At 45.3% G+C, this 17,819-nt stretch overlaps 1 protein-coding gene across 1 annotated transcript in view; it reads left to right on the top strand.

Moving 5' to 3' along the window:
- LOC117355778 (forkhead box protein H1-like) overlaps positions 1 to 16,593 on the top strand; it is a 29,884-nt gene extending 13,291 nt beyond the window's left edge. Inside the window, exons 3-4 of the mRNA XM_033934812.1 lie at positions 5,859 to 5,963; positions 14,935 to 16,593. Of these exons, the coding sequence (XP_033790703.1) occupies positions 5,859 to 5,963; positions 14,935 to 16,095 (1,266 nt within the window). The 3' untranslated portion in view covers positions 16,096 to 16,593. The remainder of the gene's footprint in view (positions 1 to 5,858; positions 5,964 to 14,934) is intronic.
- The last annotated feature ends 1,226 nt before the right edge of the window (positions 16,594 to 17,819 follow it).

The following is a 17,819-nucleotide window of genomic DNA, read 5'->3' as shown; positions in this document are numbered from 1 at the left end:
TCGGAGAGATATCCCAGCCCCTCTTGAATTCAGACGCAGTCTCTGTCTCCACCACCTCTTCAGGGAGATTGTTCCACATATCTACCACCCTTTCCGTAAAAACGTATTTCCTCAGATTACTCCGGAGCTTTTTACCTCTTAACTTCATCCTATGTCTTCTCATTGCAGAGTTTCCTTTCAAATTAAAGAGGCCCGACTCATGCGCATTTATATTATGTAGGTATTTAAATGTCTCTCTAGAAACAATACTAGCAATAACAATCTAAATCAGGGGTGTCGAAGTCGGTCCTCGAGGGCCGCAATCCAGTCGGGTTTTCAAGATTTCCCCAATGAATATGCATGAGATCTATGTGCATGCACTGCTTTCAATGCATATTCATTGGGGAAATCCTGAAAACCCCACTGGATTGCGGCCCTCGAGGACCGACTTCGACACCTGTGATCTAAATAGATAAATAACTGCAGCAAAAAATGTTGCAAAAATGTTATAAGCCAAGTGGTGGAAATAGCCTTTGAAAAACCATTAAAGTAAAGTGGAGAAAAAAGCCTCAACTAGTTTTACCGTATTTTCACGCCTATAACGCGCACACGCAGATAGCACGCAGGAACAAGGCATTTATGTAAGAAAATTTTGTTATAGCACGCCCATACGTATACCGCGCATTCTCCCACCAACCCAATTGGACTGCAATTTGAGTTCGACCGCGTGAATAGGGGCGTTTACATTCATAAAGTCGGCCCACCGATCAAACCAATAGAAGGATCAATCAGCGGGGACTTGGAAGGGCCGAAATTACCCATACGGCAGGGACGCCATTATCGGGGTGGCAAACGCCGTCTCCGAGGTATGGGTGTCGCCGAATGGGTGTAAAAAAAAAAATGTATAACGCGCTCACGGATATTGCGTGCATCTTCTTCCGCGGTTTGTAAAATCTTGTATAGCGCGCGCGTTATATGCGCGAAAATACGGTATATGCAGACGGCAACCCAATGAGTTTTTTAGCCGTTCTTAATCTGTATCATAGGCAAAAAAAAAAAAACTCCACTACTTCTCTAAATGAAATCTTTCAAAATAGGAAAATATTTCACCACTGTGCACAGGGAACAGGAAAAAGAACCTTCAGGAAGGTTACACTTATCTTCACAGCCAGGACCGCGATCCAAAAACACACCGATCTTCCTACAGTCACATTTCTGGCATTGAAGTGAAGACAAGGAACCGATGTCCAGATCCAACGAATGGCTGCACTGGTTCCTTGTCTTCACTTCAATGCCAGAAATGTAACAGCCCAAGGGAATCTGATCCCCCCCCACCCCCCCCAGACAAGATGGGGGAGCCACTCTTCGTCATCTACTCTCCCCACCCCCCAAATTCCGTTGCTTTATTATTGTTTCCTGCTTAAGCAATATGGTAAAGTTTGTTTTTCCCATCTTTGGAAGCCGCGCAGCTTACACCCGTCTCTGTCACAGGACGCGGGCATTTGGTGCTTCATGTTTTCATGCCTCAATTGTGCTGTTAATCGATAGCTCTTTCTAAGTGCCAAGTGACACGAATAGAAAACCGAGAACACCTCAACCTATTTTTCTGTCTTGCATCTCAGTTTATGATTATGCCGGCTGTTGTGTGGCACGGTGGCTAAAGCTATAGCCTCTGCACCCTGGGGTTGTGGGTTCAAATCCACACTGCTCCTTGTGACCCTGGGCAAGTCACTTAATCCCCCCAGTGCCCCCATTAGATAGACTGTGATCCCACTGGGACAGACAGGGAAAAATGCTTGAGCACCTGAATTAATTAATGTAAACTGTTTTGAGCTCCCCTGGGAGAATGGTATATAAAACCTGAATAAATAGTGTGAAAAGTTTCAGCCTCTGATAGGCAGAGTTGCTATTGTGATGTCATAATGCCTCATTCCACCAATAAGAGCCAACCTCATCAGTGATGTCACAATGGCTGGATTGTCCTACACTTGGATCCCTTTTGCTACATTTTGATTTCTAGAGTGGTGCAGTGGTTAAAGCTACAGCCTCGGCACCCTGAGGTTGGGGGTTCAAATCCCACGCTGCTCCCTGTGACCCTGGACAAGTCACTTAATCCCTCCATTGCCCCAGGTACATTAGATAGATTGTGAGCCCACCAGGATAGACAGGGAAAAATGCTTGAGGACCTGAATAAATTCATGTAAACTGTTCTGAGCTCTCCTAGAAAATTGAATGAATGTTGAAACTGTTACATTGGCGTGGACGAGTAGCCCAACAGAGAATCTGGGGTTCAATTCCCTTTGCAGCTCCTCGTAACCCTCCACTGCTCCGGGTACAAGGACTTGGGTTGTGAGCCCACTAGGGACAGAGAAAATACCAATTTGGTTGCACCATAGGTAGGCAGTATATGAAATGCATGATGCTTCCTGCAGCACAGTATATTAAGATGATAAAATATGAGATAAAACCCTGTACAATTTGAGATTTGGCACCGGCATATTCAGGAGTTTGTGCCAATGTGCACTTTGTGGTTGTCACAGCAATTTTAGTGGCAAATCCTTGGTGTTGAGTTGAAAGGCTTCGTCTCACGCAGGGCCCAAAACGGAGAATTCCATGCCCAGCTGTATTGAAAAACGAGGGCCCTTCTGTGCATTTGTTGGCACTGGACCACAGTCCTAGTTATTCAGAAACTTTTTAAAATGATTTTGCATTTGACGTAGCCTGTTTGGGGATGCCAGAGTGCCGTTTCTCTGTAGCCCATCGCATTTCAGGGGTACTTTCTACTTTTGCATCGAAGTCCCCCATAATGATCAGTAGATCTTGCTTTGGCGTTTGATCGATTTCATTTTGAAGTTAGAAACATAGAAAATGACAGCAGAAAAGGGCCATAGCCCATCGAGTCTGCCCATACCAATGACCTACTCCCTGACTTTTACTCCCCTATAGATCCCACGTGAATATCCCATTTTCTCTTAAAATCTGACACGCTGTTGGCCTCAATCACCCGCTGAGGCAGCTCATTCCAATGATCGACCATCCTTTCAGTGAAGAAGTACTTCCTAGCATCACCCCGAAATTTCCCTCCCCTGATTTTCAGCGAGTGTCCTCTGGTGACCGAGGGCCCTGTAAGACTGAAGATATCGTCTTTCACCTCTATACGCCCCGTGATATACTTAAAGGTCTCAATCATGTCCCCTCTCTCTTCGTTCTTCCAGTGAGTACATCCGCAGTTTTTTTAGCCTTTCTTCGTACGTGAGTTCCCTGAGCCCCAAGACCATCCTGGTAGCCATTCGCTGAACCGACTCAACTCTCAACACATCTTTCCGGTAGTGTGGTCTCCAGAATTGAACACAATACTCGAGATGAGGTCTCACCATGGATCTGTATAGTGGCATTATGACTTCAGGTTTTCTGCTGACAAAACCCCTACGGATGCAGCCCATCATTAGTTGTTTGCAGAGCAATTCTATCTCTTTCCGCGTCTGTCGGAGCATATACTTGGATCAAGGTGACATTGATCGGATTTCCCTGTAGACGGATTGACATGGCTGGGCAGGCTGGATGGACCATGCGGGTCTTTATCTGCCGCCGTCATCTACTATGACTCTATCACTGATAACGTCGTACTTTAGTGCTTGTCTTGGAAAGCTTATTATTGAGGATGACCAGAGTAGATCCAATGCTCGTTTGACTGAAAATGTGAGTTCACTGATCCCTATCAAATCAATTTTGGTTTTGTTTTTTTTCCATTTGACCCTTAACAATTTCCAATTTTCCTTAGGCTAGGGTTACCATATTTCTCAAGTTAATAAAGAGGACATGTGTCCCCAGCCCTGCATCCAAGCCACCTCATCTTCTCTCTCCTTCTCTTCCTCCCTTCCCTCCACACAGGATGGGTACCTCTTGTGACAGCCACTTCAATCATGGTCCCACCGCCGGTACTGGTGGTCCAGAGGTAGGTTGCGAGCCACTAGAGGCTTATTTGGTGCTGGCTGGAGGTGTCAAGAAAGTCCCCAGCTCTGCTTCAGCTCGGGGATGCATCTGGATTGTTTCCGATCATGTGTGGATGCCCTCCAGACGTGGCCCTGAGCTGGGGCAGAGCCGGGGACTTTCCTGCCACCTTCAGCCAGCACCAAATAGCGATTTCTACATGCTGCCTGCCGCTAACCTGGAAGCCTCCCCTCTGCTGCATCCCCCACCCCTCTGTCACAACTTCTGGTTTGTTTGGGAGTTTTTTTGCCTAGGCGGGATGCAGCAGAGAGGAGGTTGGCTGTCTGTTTGGGAGGCTAAACAAGGCGCAAGGAACTGATTTAGTTAGTATGTGTGGCAAGATAGTCCTGGCAGAATGAGTGTCTAGTCAAATATGTCACAGGCCGTATTGAGGTGGAAGAGGATCTCTTTTTCCTTAAAGGACCCACGGCAACAAGAGGGCATCCGTTGAAAATCAGGGGTGGGAAATTTCATGGCGACACTAGAAAATATTTCTTCACCGAAAGGGTGGTTGATCGCTGGAATAATCTTCCACAACAGGTGATTGAGGCCAGCAGTGTGCCAGATTTTAAGAAAAGATGGGATTGGCATGTGGGATCTCTTCATGGAGGTAGTTAGGGGGTGGGCCATTAGTGTGGGCAGACTAGATGGGCCGTGGCCCTTTTCTGCCGTCATGTTCTATGTTTCTAATTACCCTATGAATTAAAGGCTTAGGTGAAGAGCCAAGCTTTCACCTGCTTCCTGAAGTAGAGGTAGCCTGGAGTTAGACGTAGCCCTTCTGTGACTCAATTCCAGAGCGTGGGGGCCGACTCCTGAGAAGGCTCGCTGGTGATCACATCGTACAATTTCTTTTGAAGAAGGTACAGATGGCTTTGCTTCTTGAGAGGACCTCTGAGGTCTCGACGGTGTATAAAGGGCTAGCTTGTTCTTTTAAGTATTCTGGCCCATTTTGTATGAGGATCTTTTTTCTAATTCTTTATTAATTTCAATACTTACAATAAGTGTAGCAATAAATACAACATTTTATACTCAAATATCACACTTAATATTCTTGTAATAACCATTTCAGAATTGAATCCCGCTCCCCCCTTATCAAATACCATGTCCATACATAAAATATCTATTATCATCCCATATCAATTATTCAAAATCCATTAACCTTCCCCTCCCGGATGTTCAAATTTAAAGGGGAAAACACTATTTAAACGTCACAATATTTTGCTAATGGCTCCCAAATCTCCTGAAACCTCTTAAAATTCCCTTTCTGAATGGCCAATGTCCTTTCCATTTTATACATACGACAATGAATTCCACCAAAAACTATAATTAAGCCTTTTCCAATTCTTCCAATTGCTTGTAATTTGTTGTATGGCGACTCCTGTCATTACTAACAAAAACTTGTTCTTAGGTGATATTTGGCTCTTAGCTCTCATAATCATGCCAAATAATATAGTATCATAAGACAATGCCACTGTATGAGGATCTTGAAAATCAAACGGATTTAAATTTAACCCTGGTAGTCAGTGCAGGAAGAGTGTGATGTGGTCACACCTCTTGCAGAACCTCTGTCGGGCATGCTGCAGCTGATAGATCACCTTTCTGTGGTACAACCAAAACAGTTTATACATATATATATATATATATATTATATGCAGGTACTTTCTCTGTCCTTGGTGGGCTCACAGTCTAATTTTTTTGTTCTTCGGGCAATGGAAGTTTAAGTGACTTGCCCGGGGTCACAAGGACAAGGTCGAGACAAGTATCCAGCAAACCCATGGCTTGACATATGACAGACATTGTGCCCCTAGTGCGAACCTTACTATCGTGCCTTGAAACTTGCTGCTTGTGCTGGGGGGGGGGGGAACTGACAATCTCTCCTTTCTTTTCAGATTCTGAAAGAGATCAGCACCCTCTTTCCTTTCTTTAAAGGAGATTATCAGGGCTGGAAAGACTCCATACGACATAATTTATCCTCCAATGACTGTTTCCAAAAGGTAAGGGATTGTTACCCGCAAACTGGGCGAGAAGAGGGCAAAGAGTTAGGACTTTCACCAGCCCCCTCCTCCCCACCACCATTCATGTGGTATAACTCTCAATTTCTGCTTACGAGTGAGCTTCGTTGACAAAGTTGTGTGGGTTTGGGGGGGGGGGGGTGTCTCAGTATTGCCACTGCAGAGAGCGCTATGCAGTGGCGCAGTGAGGGGGGTTGCGGTACACCCCGGGAGCGGGGTGCCTAAGGGTGCAGCGGTACCGTTCCTCCTCTCCACCCCACTCGCTCGCCTTCCCCGTACCTTTTTGGTGCTCTGTCCGACATCACTTTCGGGACCCGCACCTAGGAAGTGACGTCAAAGGGAGCCAACACCGATGTGGGCAGCACGCTGCTCACGCCGGAGAAGTTTAAAAGGTACAGGGAAAGGGAAGGGGGGGGTTCAGCAGGGGAGGCGGGGAAGGGATGCCACCTCCTTGGGTGCCGCTCACCTTTACTAGGGTAGGAGTGAGGTGCATTACCAGAATTGGGGGGGGGGGAGGTTCCTTACCGGAATAACAAGGGTTGGTGTAGTGCAAGAGTGAGGTGCGTAATTTAAATTAATCTCCTTGGGACCAAATCTATTTTCTTTCTCATAATTATTTCCCTTTTTTCCAGTACATAAGAATAGCCATACTGGGATAGGCCAAAGGTCCATCAAGCCCAGTATCCTGTTTCCAACAGTGGCCAACCCAGGTCCCAACTTCCTGGCAGAAACCCAAAGAGTAGCAACATTCCAGAGCTGAGATTGTGATGTCATAATGCCTAAGAGCCAACCTCAGCAGTGATGTCACAATGGCTGGACTGTCTCATACTTGGCTCACATAAGAACTGGCGTACTGGGACAGACCGAAGGTCCATCAAGCCCAGTCTCTTGTTTCCAACAGTGGCCAACCCAGGTCCCAACTCCTTGGCAGAAACCCAAAGAGTAGCAACATTCCAGAGCTGAGATTGTGATGTCATAATGCCTCATTCCACCAGTGCCTGAGAACCAGCCTCATCGGTGATGTCACAATGGCTGGATTCTCCTATACTTGGCTCACGTAAGATTTGCCATACTGAGACAGACCAAAGGTCCATTGATCCCAGTTTCCTGTTTTCACAGTGCCCAATCCAGGTCACAAGTACCAGGCAGAAACCCAAATAATAGCAACTTTCCAGTAAGTGAAGTAACTTATCTGTAACAAGGATTCTCTGTGGACAACAGAATATCTTACCCAGGCACCAGTGATTGTCATCCGAAGCTGCCAAAAGAAAGGCTCTGTGGTGGAGTCCGCTTGAAGGGGCAGAGCTCAGTGGCCGTGGCACACCCTTCTTGGGCTATGTGAGGCCAATGCTGGATGGCGTTCTCATAAGACAGGAAAAAAGCACATTCTGCTCCTTTCATCGGTAACTTTGGGGTGGTGGGAGATGCTGGAGAGATATTGGAGGAAGAGCAGGTGATCAGGAGTGGAAAAGAGGGAGCTGGAGCAGTGGGAGGCGTGGTGCATGGTACTGGCATCGATGGTACAGAGAGGTAAGCATCCTTTAGTGCTGTGGGTCTCTGCCTAGGCTAAACTAGACATGGTTCCTCAGCTCTGCTAGTGAGAAGGGACAACCCTGGAAACTTACATACTTTTGTGGGGCCTGAGACACCATTCGTGCTGCCAGGGAGCCATAGAATAATGCAGTACACGACGTAACAGAGAGAGAAGATCTTTCCCAAGGAGAGTTCAATCCCATTGGGGTGGAAAAGTGACTTGTATAGTAGGTCAGCAGCTGGAGACAGAGGGATTCTCCACCCAACATATGTTGGCACAGCGGATAGTCAGATCTCTCACTTTATTTAGTTAATTCGTTCTCTATCCCGTCCTACCCAAAGAACCCAGGACGGATTACAGGTCAACAAACACAATACACAACTGGAAAAATCATGATCGTCTTAATTTCTCTTTTTGGTGGGCAAATTTATGCTCCGCATATAAGAATGAGAAAATGAATGCGAAATTATTAGGACACTAGTCTTTAAGTTACATTAACGGGTGCTAGAATAGATGTGTGTGTCTGTCTGTCTTTCTTTCTCTCTCTCTCCTTGGCTGCTTTCTGTCTGTCTGTCTGTCTGTCTTTCTTTCTGTCTCTCTCTTTCCTCGACTGTCCACCACCACCCCTTGCCTGCTCCCCCTGTCCAGCAGCAGCCCTTCTCCCTTCCTTTTACCTCCCCCCCCCCCCGTCCAGTAGCACCTCTTCCCTGCTCCCCCTATCCAGCATTCGGTTTCCTATCTGTTCGCGTCTGCCCTCCTGTCAGCACCCGCACAACACTTTTCGCCACGGCTCAACTGCCTGCGCGCGCTTCAAGCCAACAGCCGCCTCAAGCTGCCGTACACCGTAAATAGAATACGGCCACGGAAGGACACAACACGTTGCAGGAATCATAAAACCCTAAGTGCGCTTGCGCGCTTAGGGTTTTATTATAGAGGAGGATGGTCATATATTTAAATTGGTTTGGGAACCATTGACATCTTTTATGAATGCAACATAACTGGTTGCTTTAATTTGGTTTACTTCTATTCACATCCAGGGAGGGAGGGAGGAAATAAGAACATAAGAAACGCCTTCACCGGATCAGACCAAGGTCCATCTAGTCCGGCGATCCGCACACGCGGAGGCCCATTTAGGTGCTCCTTTTTGGAGACCCGGTTTTCCCGTATCCCTCAATATGATCTGCAAGGAGGTGTGCATCCAACATGCATCTAATCTAATCTAATCTAATCTAAATCTTGGGTTTATATACCGCATCATCTCCGCAGATGGAGCTCGACACGGTTTACATGGTTAGGGAAGGAACGGAACTCCAGTGGAATTATATAAGTATGAGAGAAGAGAGGTTGGTGTGAGAGTGCCAGGAGCGGGACGGGGTTACGTTCTGGAGAAGAGCCAGGTCTTCAGATGCTTACGGAATGGTAGAAGGGGGCTCAAATTGCGGAGAGGGGAAGGGAGACTGCATCTGAAACCCAGCACAGTATTTTCTGCCACCACCTCCTCCGGGAGAGCATTCCAAGCGCCCACCACTCTTTGTGTGAAACAGAACTTCCTGACATTTGTCCTGAACCTGCTGCCATTCAGTTTTAAGCTATGACCTCTTGTCCGCGTCACATCTGAAAATTGTCAGTAATGCTGCTTCCTGGTCAATTTGATCAAATCCCTTTAATATTTTAAAAATCTCTATTAGATCCCCACGCAGTCTTCTCTTTTCGAGGGTGAACAGTCCTAGTTTTCCGAGGCGTTCCATGTAGCTTAAATTCTCCATGCCTTTGACTAATTTCGTAGCTCGTCTCTGTACCCTCTCCAACAGAATTTTGTCCTTCTTAAGGTATGGAGACCAGTGTTGGACACAGTATTCTAAGTGTGGTCTGACCATTGTTCTGTAAAGTGGCATTATAACATCTTCCGACCTACTCGTGATCCCCTTCTTAATCATGCCTAACATCCTATTTGCTTTCTTCGCCGCCGCCGCGCATTGAGCCGATGGCTTCAGGGTTCTGTCTATCAGCACCCCCAAATCCCTTTCTTGTTCGCATTTGGCTAATGTCACCCCCGACATCTTGTATTCATGTTCTTTGTTTTTCCTTCCCAGATGCATCACCTTACATTTGTCTATGTTAAAACTCATCTGCCACTTTGTCGCCCATGTTTCCAGCTGATTTAGATCTTTCTGAAGATCCTCACAGTCCCTTTGAGAGCCAACCGCCCGACATAGTTTCGTATCATCCGCAAACTTGATTATATTACAGGTTATTTCTTCATCCAGGTCATTTATAAAAATATTGAACAAAATGGGACCAAGAACCGAGCCCTGGGGCACGCCGCTGGTCACCTTTTCCCATTCTGAGAATTTCCCATTTATGGTTACCCTCTGCGTTCTGTTCTCTAACCAATTTCCGATCCATCCGTGCACTTCTCCTCCTATTCCATGACTTAATAGTATACTCAGAAGCCTTGCGTGTGGAACTTTGTCAAACGCTTTTTGGAAGTCCAAGTAAATTATGTCCACTGGATCTCCACTATCTATTTGCTTGTTAACCTTCTCAAAAAATTGAAGTAAATTTGTCAAACATGACCTCCCTTTCCTGAAGCCGTGTTGACTATCTCTCATTAGGTTGTGCTTATCCAAGTGTTGTACAATGTGGTCCTTAATTAGTGTTTCGATTATCTTCCCAGGAACCGATGTGAGACTCACCGGTCTGTAGTTTCCTGGTTCACCTCTTGATCCTTTTTTGAAAATTGGGATGACATTTGCTGTCCTCCAGTCATCTAGTACTTGCCCGGTTCTGATTGACATGTTAGCTAAAGATTGTAGTAGTTCCCCAATTTCTATCTTAAGTTCCTTTAAAACTCTCGGGTGAATCCCGTCCGGTCCAGGGGATTTATCACTTTTTAGTTTGTCAATCTGAAAGTAAATCTGGTCCAACTCCACATTTATTGATGTTAAGCTCTCCTCTATGTCTCCGGTGAATACCCTCCCAGTGTCTGGCATTGTTGTAGTGTCCTCGTTTGTGAAGACAGAGGCAAAGAATGAATTTAACCTATCAGCAACCTGTTTATCTTCTTTGATTGACCCTATCATTCCTTGGTCGTTGAGAGGGCCCACAGTTTCTCTTGCTGGTTTCTTCCCTTTTATATATCTAAAAAAGGGCTTAAAGTTTTTGTTTTCTTGCACAATCTTTTCTTCATAGTCTTTTTTGTATAACCGCTTTATGACACTTTTTCTGGTCGATTTTGTGACAGTTCCAGGCCTCCGTTGTTTTTTCCTGTTTCCATTTTTTAAACGAGTTCCTCTTCTCCCTTACTGCAACCTTCACCTCTTTGGATAACCAAGCTGGTTCTCCTTTGTTCTTTTTTCGCCTTCCTTTGGATATCTTCGGTATGTAAAGATTCTGAGCTTCAATGATGGTGTTTTTCAGTAGAGACCATGCTTGTTCAACTGAATGGATTTCTGCTTTGCCCTTCTTGAGCCGTTTTTTAACCATGGTTCTCATACTGTCGTAATTTCCTTTTTTGAAGTTAAAGGTTGTGGTTTTAATCTTGATTGGTTTCCCTTTTCCGATGCCAATGGTAAAATTGATCATATTGTGATCACTTGTCCCCAGCGGGGCTGTAACTTCTACATCTGCTGTCCTTCCAGTAATGCCATTTATAACCAAGTCCAGGATTGCGTTTCCTCTTGTCGGTTCTCCCACCATTTGTTCAAGGAAACGATCTCCTATCCCCTCCAGGAATTTTGTCTCTCTGCCGCAGTTTGATGTTCCCAGTTTCCAGTCTATCCCCGGAAAGTTGAAGTCCCCCATGATCGTTACATTTCCTGATTTACATCCACTGTGAATTTCCTCCATCATTTCTTTGTCTGCTTCTTCAGTCTGACCTGGTGGTCGATAATAGAGGCCAATTTGTGTATCTGCTTCTTTTTGTCCAGGAATCTTTATCCAGAGGGACTCTAGTTTACTATTTGCATTCATCCCCCCCTCTCTAACAGACTTTATTTCTTCCTGGACGTACAGGGCAATGCCTCCCCCTTTTTGCCCAATCCTATCTCTTCTGTATAGTTTATATCCTTGCAATGCCGTGTCCCATACATTTTCTTCATTCCACCACGTTTCTGTTATTCCTATGATATCCAGTTGTTTATTTCTTGCTAGTTCTTCCAGTTCGCCCATTTTGTTTCTTAAGCTTCTAGCATTTGTATACATACATTTAAGATCTGTTTGTGCTAATTTCCTGGATTTAGTGGTTCTCCCACCACTTTTTGTATCCACTTGATCTTTTTCATTTTCGTCGCCTCCCGTAGTTTCATCATGTTCTTCCCCTATAGCTGTGTGGTTTTTTGAAGTTTCTTCTTTCGGATATCCTAGTGTCTGGGCCATCGACTGGTTGTCGACTGTCGGCTCTCCCCTGATCTTTAGTTTAAAGCCTTCTCAATGAACTTCTTCATGTTCTCAGCTAGGACTCTCGCTCCCTGCTTGGTGAGGTGTAGACCGTCTTTTCTAAAGTACCTGCTTTTTCCCCAGAATGTTGTCCAGTTTCGCACGAAGTCGAAACCCTCTTCATCACACCATCGCCTCATCCAGGCGTTTACTTCTCTCAGTTCTTCCTGTCGCATTGCGTCCGCTCTCGGCACCGGGAGGATTTCCGAGAAAGCCACCTTCACATCTCTGACCTTCAATTGCCTCCCAAGTGATCGGAGCTGGTCCTTCATTATTTCCCTATTGTATTTCCGTCCGCTAATATCGTTGGTGCCCACGTGGATAAGTACGGCAGTATCCTTTCCTCCTGCTCTGTCTATGATCCTGGTGATCCTGCTGACCACGTCCCTCACTCTTGCACCAGGCAGGCAGGTAACAATTCTATCCTCTCTTCCTCCCGCAGTGTGGCTGTCCACACTTCTTATGATGGAATCACCAACTATGATCCCAATCTTCTTTAGTTTGAAGTTCCTCTGGGGTCTTAAGTCCGTATCCATGGTGTAAATCGTGTCTTCCGTCTTCTGTGGCTCATCCCCAGATGGTCTATCTACTCTTCTGATTGGATTGGTGCCTCCTTCTGTATCAATTACTTCATCCTCCTGGGTTGTTTGGTTTCTGATCTCAAGCCCTGGGATTTCCACAATCTGTTGGTGGGCATCTTCTATGTATCTCTCCAATTCCTCAATCACTTCACTGGTACTGGACTCCACAATCAACCTCTCCTGCTTGTGTTTTTCCTCCTTATGACTGAGAAGTTCTTCAAGTTCCTTCACGGTTCCCTCTAGCAGCCAGACTTGCTGTTTCAGGCTTTCCAGCTCCCTGCACCTACTGCAAATGTATGCCGTAGTCCCTGAGGGGAGGTAGTCATACATACTGCAGCCGGTGCAGAAGACTGGAAAGTTCGTCCTATGGCTTCCGTGGGTGCTCAGAACCTGTTGCATCCTCCAAGTTGCCTGTGCTTTTATATGTGAACCCCTTTTACCCGAAAGTTGTGTGCGTCCTTATATAAGATAAGGAGTTTGAAAGTATAAATATGTATTTATTATTGATTTATTGATTATTTAATAGAAGGGTGGGTTAGATAAACATACTGTATGTATATATTTATAACATGGATGTGCATTTTGTGCTTTATTCTCTGATTGTTAATATGTATATTGCACAGTTAAGCTTTTTTGGAAAATTAATAAAATATTAAAAATAATAATAATAAAAAAAATATTTTTTTTTAAAAACAACATACACAATATACAGTTAACAGGTTACAATTTGCCATAGTTACAATGCAAGATTTTTCAATGCAAGTTTTTATGGTATGCCATGAAGAAAGCCACAGTATGATGACTGAAACGTCGGTTCTTTCTACACAGATGCGGCAAGACCCGGAAACCTGCTACTGAAGCCCAGAGAACATAGGGATTAGTTAGCGGATAGAAAATAGAGGGTACGGGTTAAATGGTCATTTTTCTTAATGGAGGAGAGTAAACAGTGGAGTGCCGCAGGGGTCTGTACTGGGACCGGTGCTATTTAACTTATTTAGAAATGATCTGGAAATTGGAAGGACGAGTGAGGTGATTAAATTTGCAGATGACACTAAACTGTTCAAAGTTGTTAAAAATTGAAGGCGGACCTTAAGAAATTGGAAGACTGGGTGTCCAAATGGTAGATGAAATTTAATGTGGACAAATGCAAAGTGATGCACATTGGAAAGAATAATCCAAATCATAATTACCGGATGCAAGGGCCAACCTTGGGAGTTAGCGCCCAAGAAAAGGATCTAGGTGTCATTGTAGACAATACGCTGAAACCTTCCACCCAATGTGTGGCAATGGCCAAAAAAACCAAGATGCTAGGAATTATTAAAACAGTGATGGTTAATAAAACTAAGAATGTTATAATGCCTCTGTATTGCTCCATGGTGTGATCTCACCTTAAGTATTGTGTTCAATTCTGGTTGCCTTATCTCAAGAAAGATATAGTGGAACTAGAAAAGGTTCAAAGAAGAGCGACCAAGATGGTAAAGGGGATGGAACTCCTCTCGTATGAGGAGAGACTAAAATGGTTAGGGCTCTTCAGCTTGGAAAAGAGACAGCTGAGGGGAGATATGATTGAAGTCTACAAAATCCTGAGTGGAGTAGAACGGATACAAATAGATTGATTTTTCACTCCGTCAAAAATTACAAAGACTAGGGGACATTCAATGAAGTCACAGTGAAATATTTTTATAACAATAGGAGAAACTATTTTTTCACATAGAGATCAGTTAAGCTCTGGAATGCGTTGCTAGAAGTTGTGGTAAGAGTGGTTAACATAGCTGGTGTTAAGAAAGGTTTGGACAGTTTCCTGGAGAAAAAAGCCATAGTCTGTTATTGAGACAGACATGTGGGAAGCCACTGCTTGCCCTGGATTGGTAGCATGGAATGTCGCTACTATTTGGGGATTCCACATGGAATGTTGCTACTCTTTGGGGTTCCGGAATATTGTTTACTCTTTGAGATTCTGGAATGTTGCTCCTGTTTGTGTTTTGGCCAGGTATGAGGGACCTGGATTGGCCACCGTGAGGATGAGCTACTGGGCTAGATGAACCATTGGTTTGACCCAGTAAGGCTATTCTTATGTTCTTATGTAAACAGCCTTACCAGATTATGTACTCTCCCAGCACAGATGTAAATAAAGCTATTATTATTATTTATAACAGAAGGGACACTGTCCAAAGATCTCTATTATGTCCTCTTGCAGTTGGAAGATGGATTAGAACAGATCTTTGGACATTGCTCTTCCTGTAACTGACACTGTCTAACCTGAACAAAAACCTCTTAGAATAAAGGGGGGGGGGGAGCATCTCCTCTAAGTTGTTATAATGGCCTCTTGAGGGGCTTCCATTGTAACATCCTTAACATATGTGATCCCCTCTGCCCGTAATACCAATTCTTTCTCTTTCAGGTGCTCAAAGATCCAGGGAAGCCTCAGTCGAAAGGAAACTTCTGGATGGTGGATGTGACCCGTATCCCCCCAGAGGCTCTGAAACTGCAAAACACCTCCATTGCCCGGCAGAGCAATACCCTCTTTGCCTTTGACCTTGCTCCTTACATTCTTCAAGGGCTGAAATACCACTGTGAGGATTCAGTAGGTTGGAAGGCAGGGATCAAAAGTCCATCAGTTGGCTCCAATCCCCAGAGTGAAAATGGTTTCCGGGGAAGCAATGGGACCAAACTCCATAACTCTTTCATGATTGACTCATTGCTTGATAATCTGCAGGGCATGAGCTTCCCGGGAAAACCCAAAACCCCAGAGAGGAGTACCCAAGTTAACGAATCTCTTTCGAATCGGTCCACCGAATGGTGCCTTCTCAGGAACAGCAGTTTCCAGAACCTAGCACCACCACCTCCACCACATTCTATCTCTTCCAGAGCCCTTCCAGTTCCATGGAGACCTCCATGCAGTGCTATGATTTCTTCTAGTGCTCCTGTGGATTCCATGGTGTATGCTCCCTGGGGACCCTCTTGCAGTCTAGGCTGTTCAATCAGAGCTTCAATGAATCTAACTTCATCGGCTTCCTCTTCAAGCATCTCCAACACCTCTTCTGATGATGAAAAGGACTGCAGAAACCAACGACAGCGAACAGAGGTCCAAAAACAACCATCAAAATATCCAAGACTAGACCACGAGAAAGGCAGTTCCAGCTCAGACTCTGAGGATACTGGAGATTTTACCCCAGAGCCTTCAAAGAGGGTCCCGTTAATGCCATGGGAATTGCCGACATCTTACACCAAGTCTGTGCCTCCCAATGTCGTGGCCCCATCGAACCTAAATCCTTTCTTCACAATCAGCAGCATGCCAAGCTTGCCTTATTATAGCTATAGTCCAGCCAGGTACATCAGCCCATCGTATTGGGGATTAATACCAGGTCCACCCATTCCTGGACAGCAGTCTCTCCAGCCTCCTATTTTCATGGACTTGGACAGCATGTTGCAGGCCATCCCACCCAATAAAAGCGTCTTTGACGTCTGGTCAAGTCACCCAGGAGACATTTTGCACCCAGTGTACTTCACTCAAAATTTGTTAACTAGCAATTCAACTATGAATGGGAATAATCCAGTCTAAATATTGGTAGGAAGAGAGGGGATGGGCACTTCCTGGACCCCTGACATCTTCCAACAGAGATTGTAAAGGTTGACTGAATTTATAATGCTCATTGTGGCAACAGAGGACAAATCTCTTCTCATAACATAGTGGTGGGCGTGAAAGGAATTTGCAATGAGAGCTTGCAATTGTGTGTGCCGTGGAAGGTAATTGCACTCTGACTAAAACATTTCATATGAAATAAACACACAATTCAGCTATTGTAGCCTGGCGGGAGCTTCCTGGCACGGCGCTTCTGAGTAAGCTTGGAGAGTTCCAACTAGAGAATGACACGGGGACAAATTTGCTCCCATCTCTGCAGGAACTCAATTTCTCCACCCCGTCCCCGTGAGTTTAGTCGCTGACCCATTCCTGAAAACTCTGCCTTAACCGCACAAGCCTTGAACACTTACAATTGTAAAGTGTTTGAGGCTTGTGCAGATGAGGATGAAGTTTGCAGGAATGGGGGCAGGGACAGGATGCAGGCGGGGGGATTAGCTGAGCCAGGGCATCCGCTGTAGCTTGTGGATCCCCCGCTGCTGCATTCCGATGAGGATGGCTGCTGGAGGGAGATTCTCGGGCCTCACTTCTCTTCATGAAGTCTCTCAGTGCCCTCTTCCTTAGCTTGCGTGCACGTGGTGACATGTGCGCACAATGCAAGCAACACGGAAACCTCGCGCGCCGGATCCAATCAGTGGGCGCACAATTCATGAGGATCCAGTGTATTCATCCTCCTCCTGCATCCCAGTCGTTTCTTTAGATGATTCAGGCATCTTCAAGGTGATAAGTAGAAAAGTTGTAATGGAGAGCTGTAGAAAATCCGACCGATGGGAACGGGTGGAAACTAAAGACTGGGGATTAGGGGAAAGCAGGGGGAAATGGGAAGGGCTCGGGAATGCCCAGTGGGGCCCGGGCACTGCACGTGCTCAGAGAGAAAAAAAAAAAAAAATCTCTCTGAGCTATTGGAGAGCTTATCTGCAAATTGGGAGCTGTTGGGACAACACCCATATGTGGCTGACTCATCCTGCTTGTCCTAGGAGAAATGAGTTTCTGTGGGGACAGGGATAAATTTGTCCCCGTGTCATTCTCTCATTCCAACATTGTATGCGTCTACTGTGTACCTTCTCAGCTGAGAGACTCTAATGAATGGAAATTGTTTTCGTGAGCTTATTCTGATTTGACAATCCCCATTCACATGACCTACTTCGTTATGGTGGCTTTATACTATGCATTTCAAAAAAAACCTACGAGAGTTGAGAAGAAAAATAAACTTTTATGCAATAACATGGCTCGCACAATTGCAACTATTAACAGTAGTTTCTCTTGGGAAAAGGAGCTGGAATCTAGGTGTGATGAGGAGAAGGGCTGAGGAGCCTGAGAAGAAGAGAATTGGCGGGAGGGGGATGAAAACTGAAAAAGTGAGAAATAAAAGGCAATTTTTATGTATGACTGTTGTCCCTTTTGGCTCAAATGGCTGATTGATCCTAATGGCTGACCCCAGGGGTCGAGGTCAGAGGGGCAAATAGAAATGAAAGGACAGCTGACTTGTTGAGTCTAGTGCTAAGGGCTGGATTCTCTTCTGTACTTCATAAATATTTTTTCGTTCATTTTGTGTGTGCATGTGCGCGCGCTCTCCTGATGAATCTCGGTTTGTATTTAATATATGGATAGGGTTACCAGATTTGACTCCTGTAAAATCCGGACCC

This window comes from Geotrypetes seraphini, chromosome 2 (assembly GCF_902459505.1).
Source record: "Geotrypetes seraphini chromosome 2, aGeoSer1.1, whole genome shotgun sequence".
NCBI classification, from domain to species: Eukaryota; Metazoa; Chordata; class Amphibia; order Gymnophiona; family Dermophiidae; genus Geotrypetes; species Geotrypetes seraphini.
The sequence above is the reverse complement of the archived record's forward strand: the minus strand, read 5'-3'. Positions and strand labels throughout refer to the sequence as shown.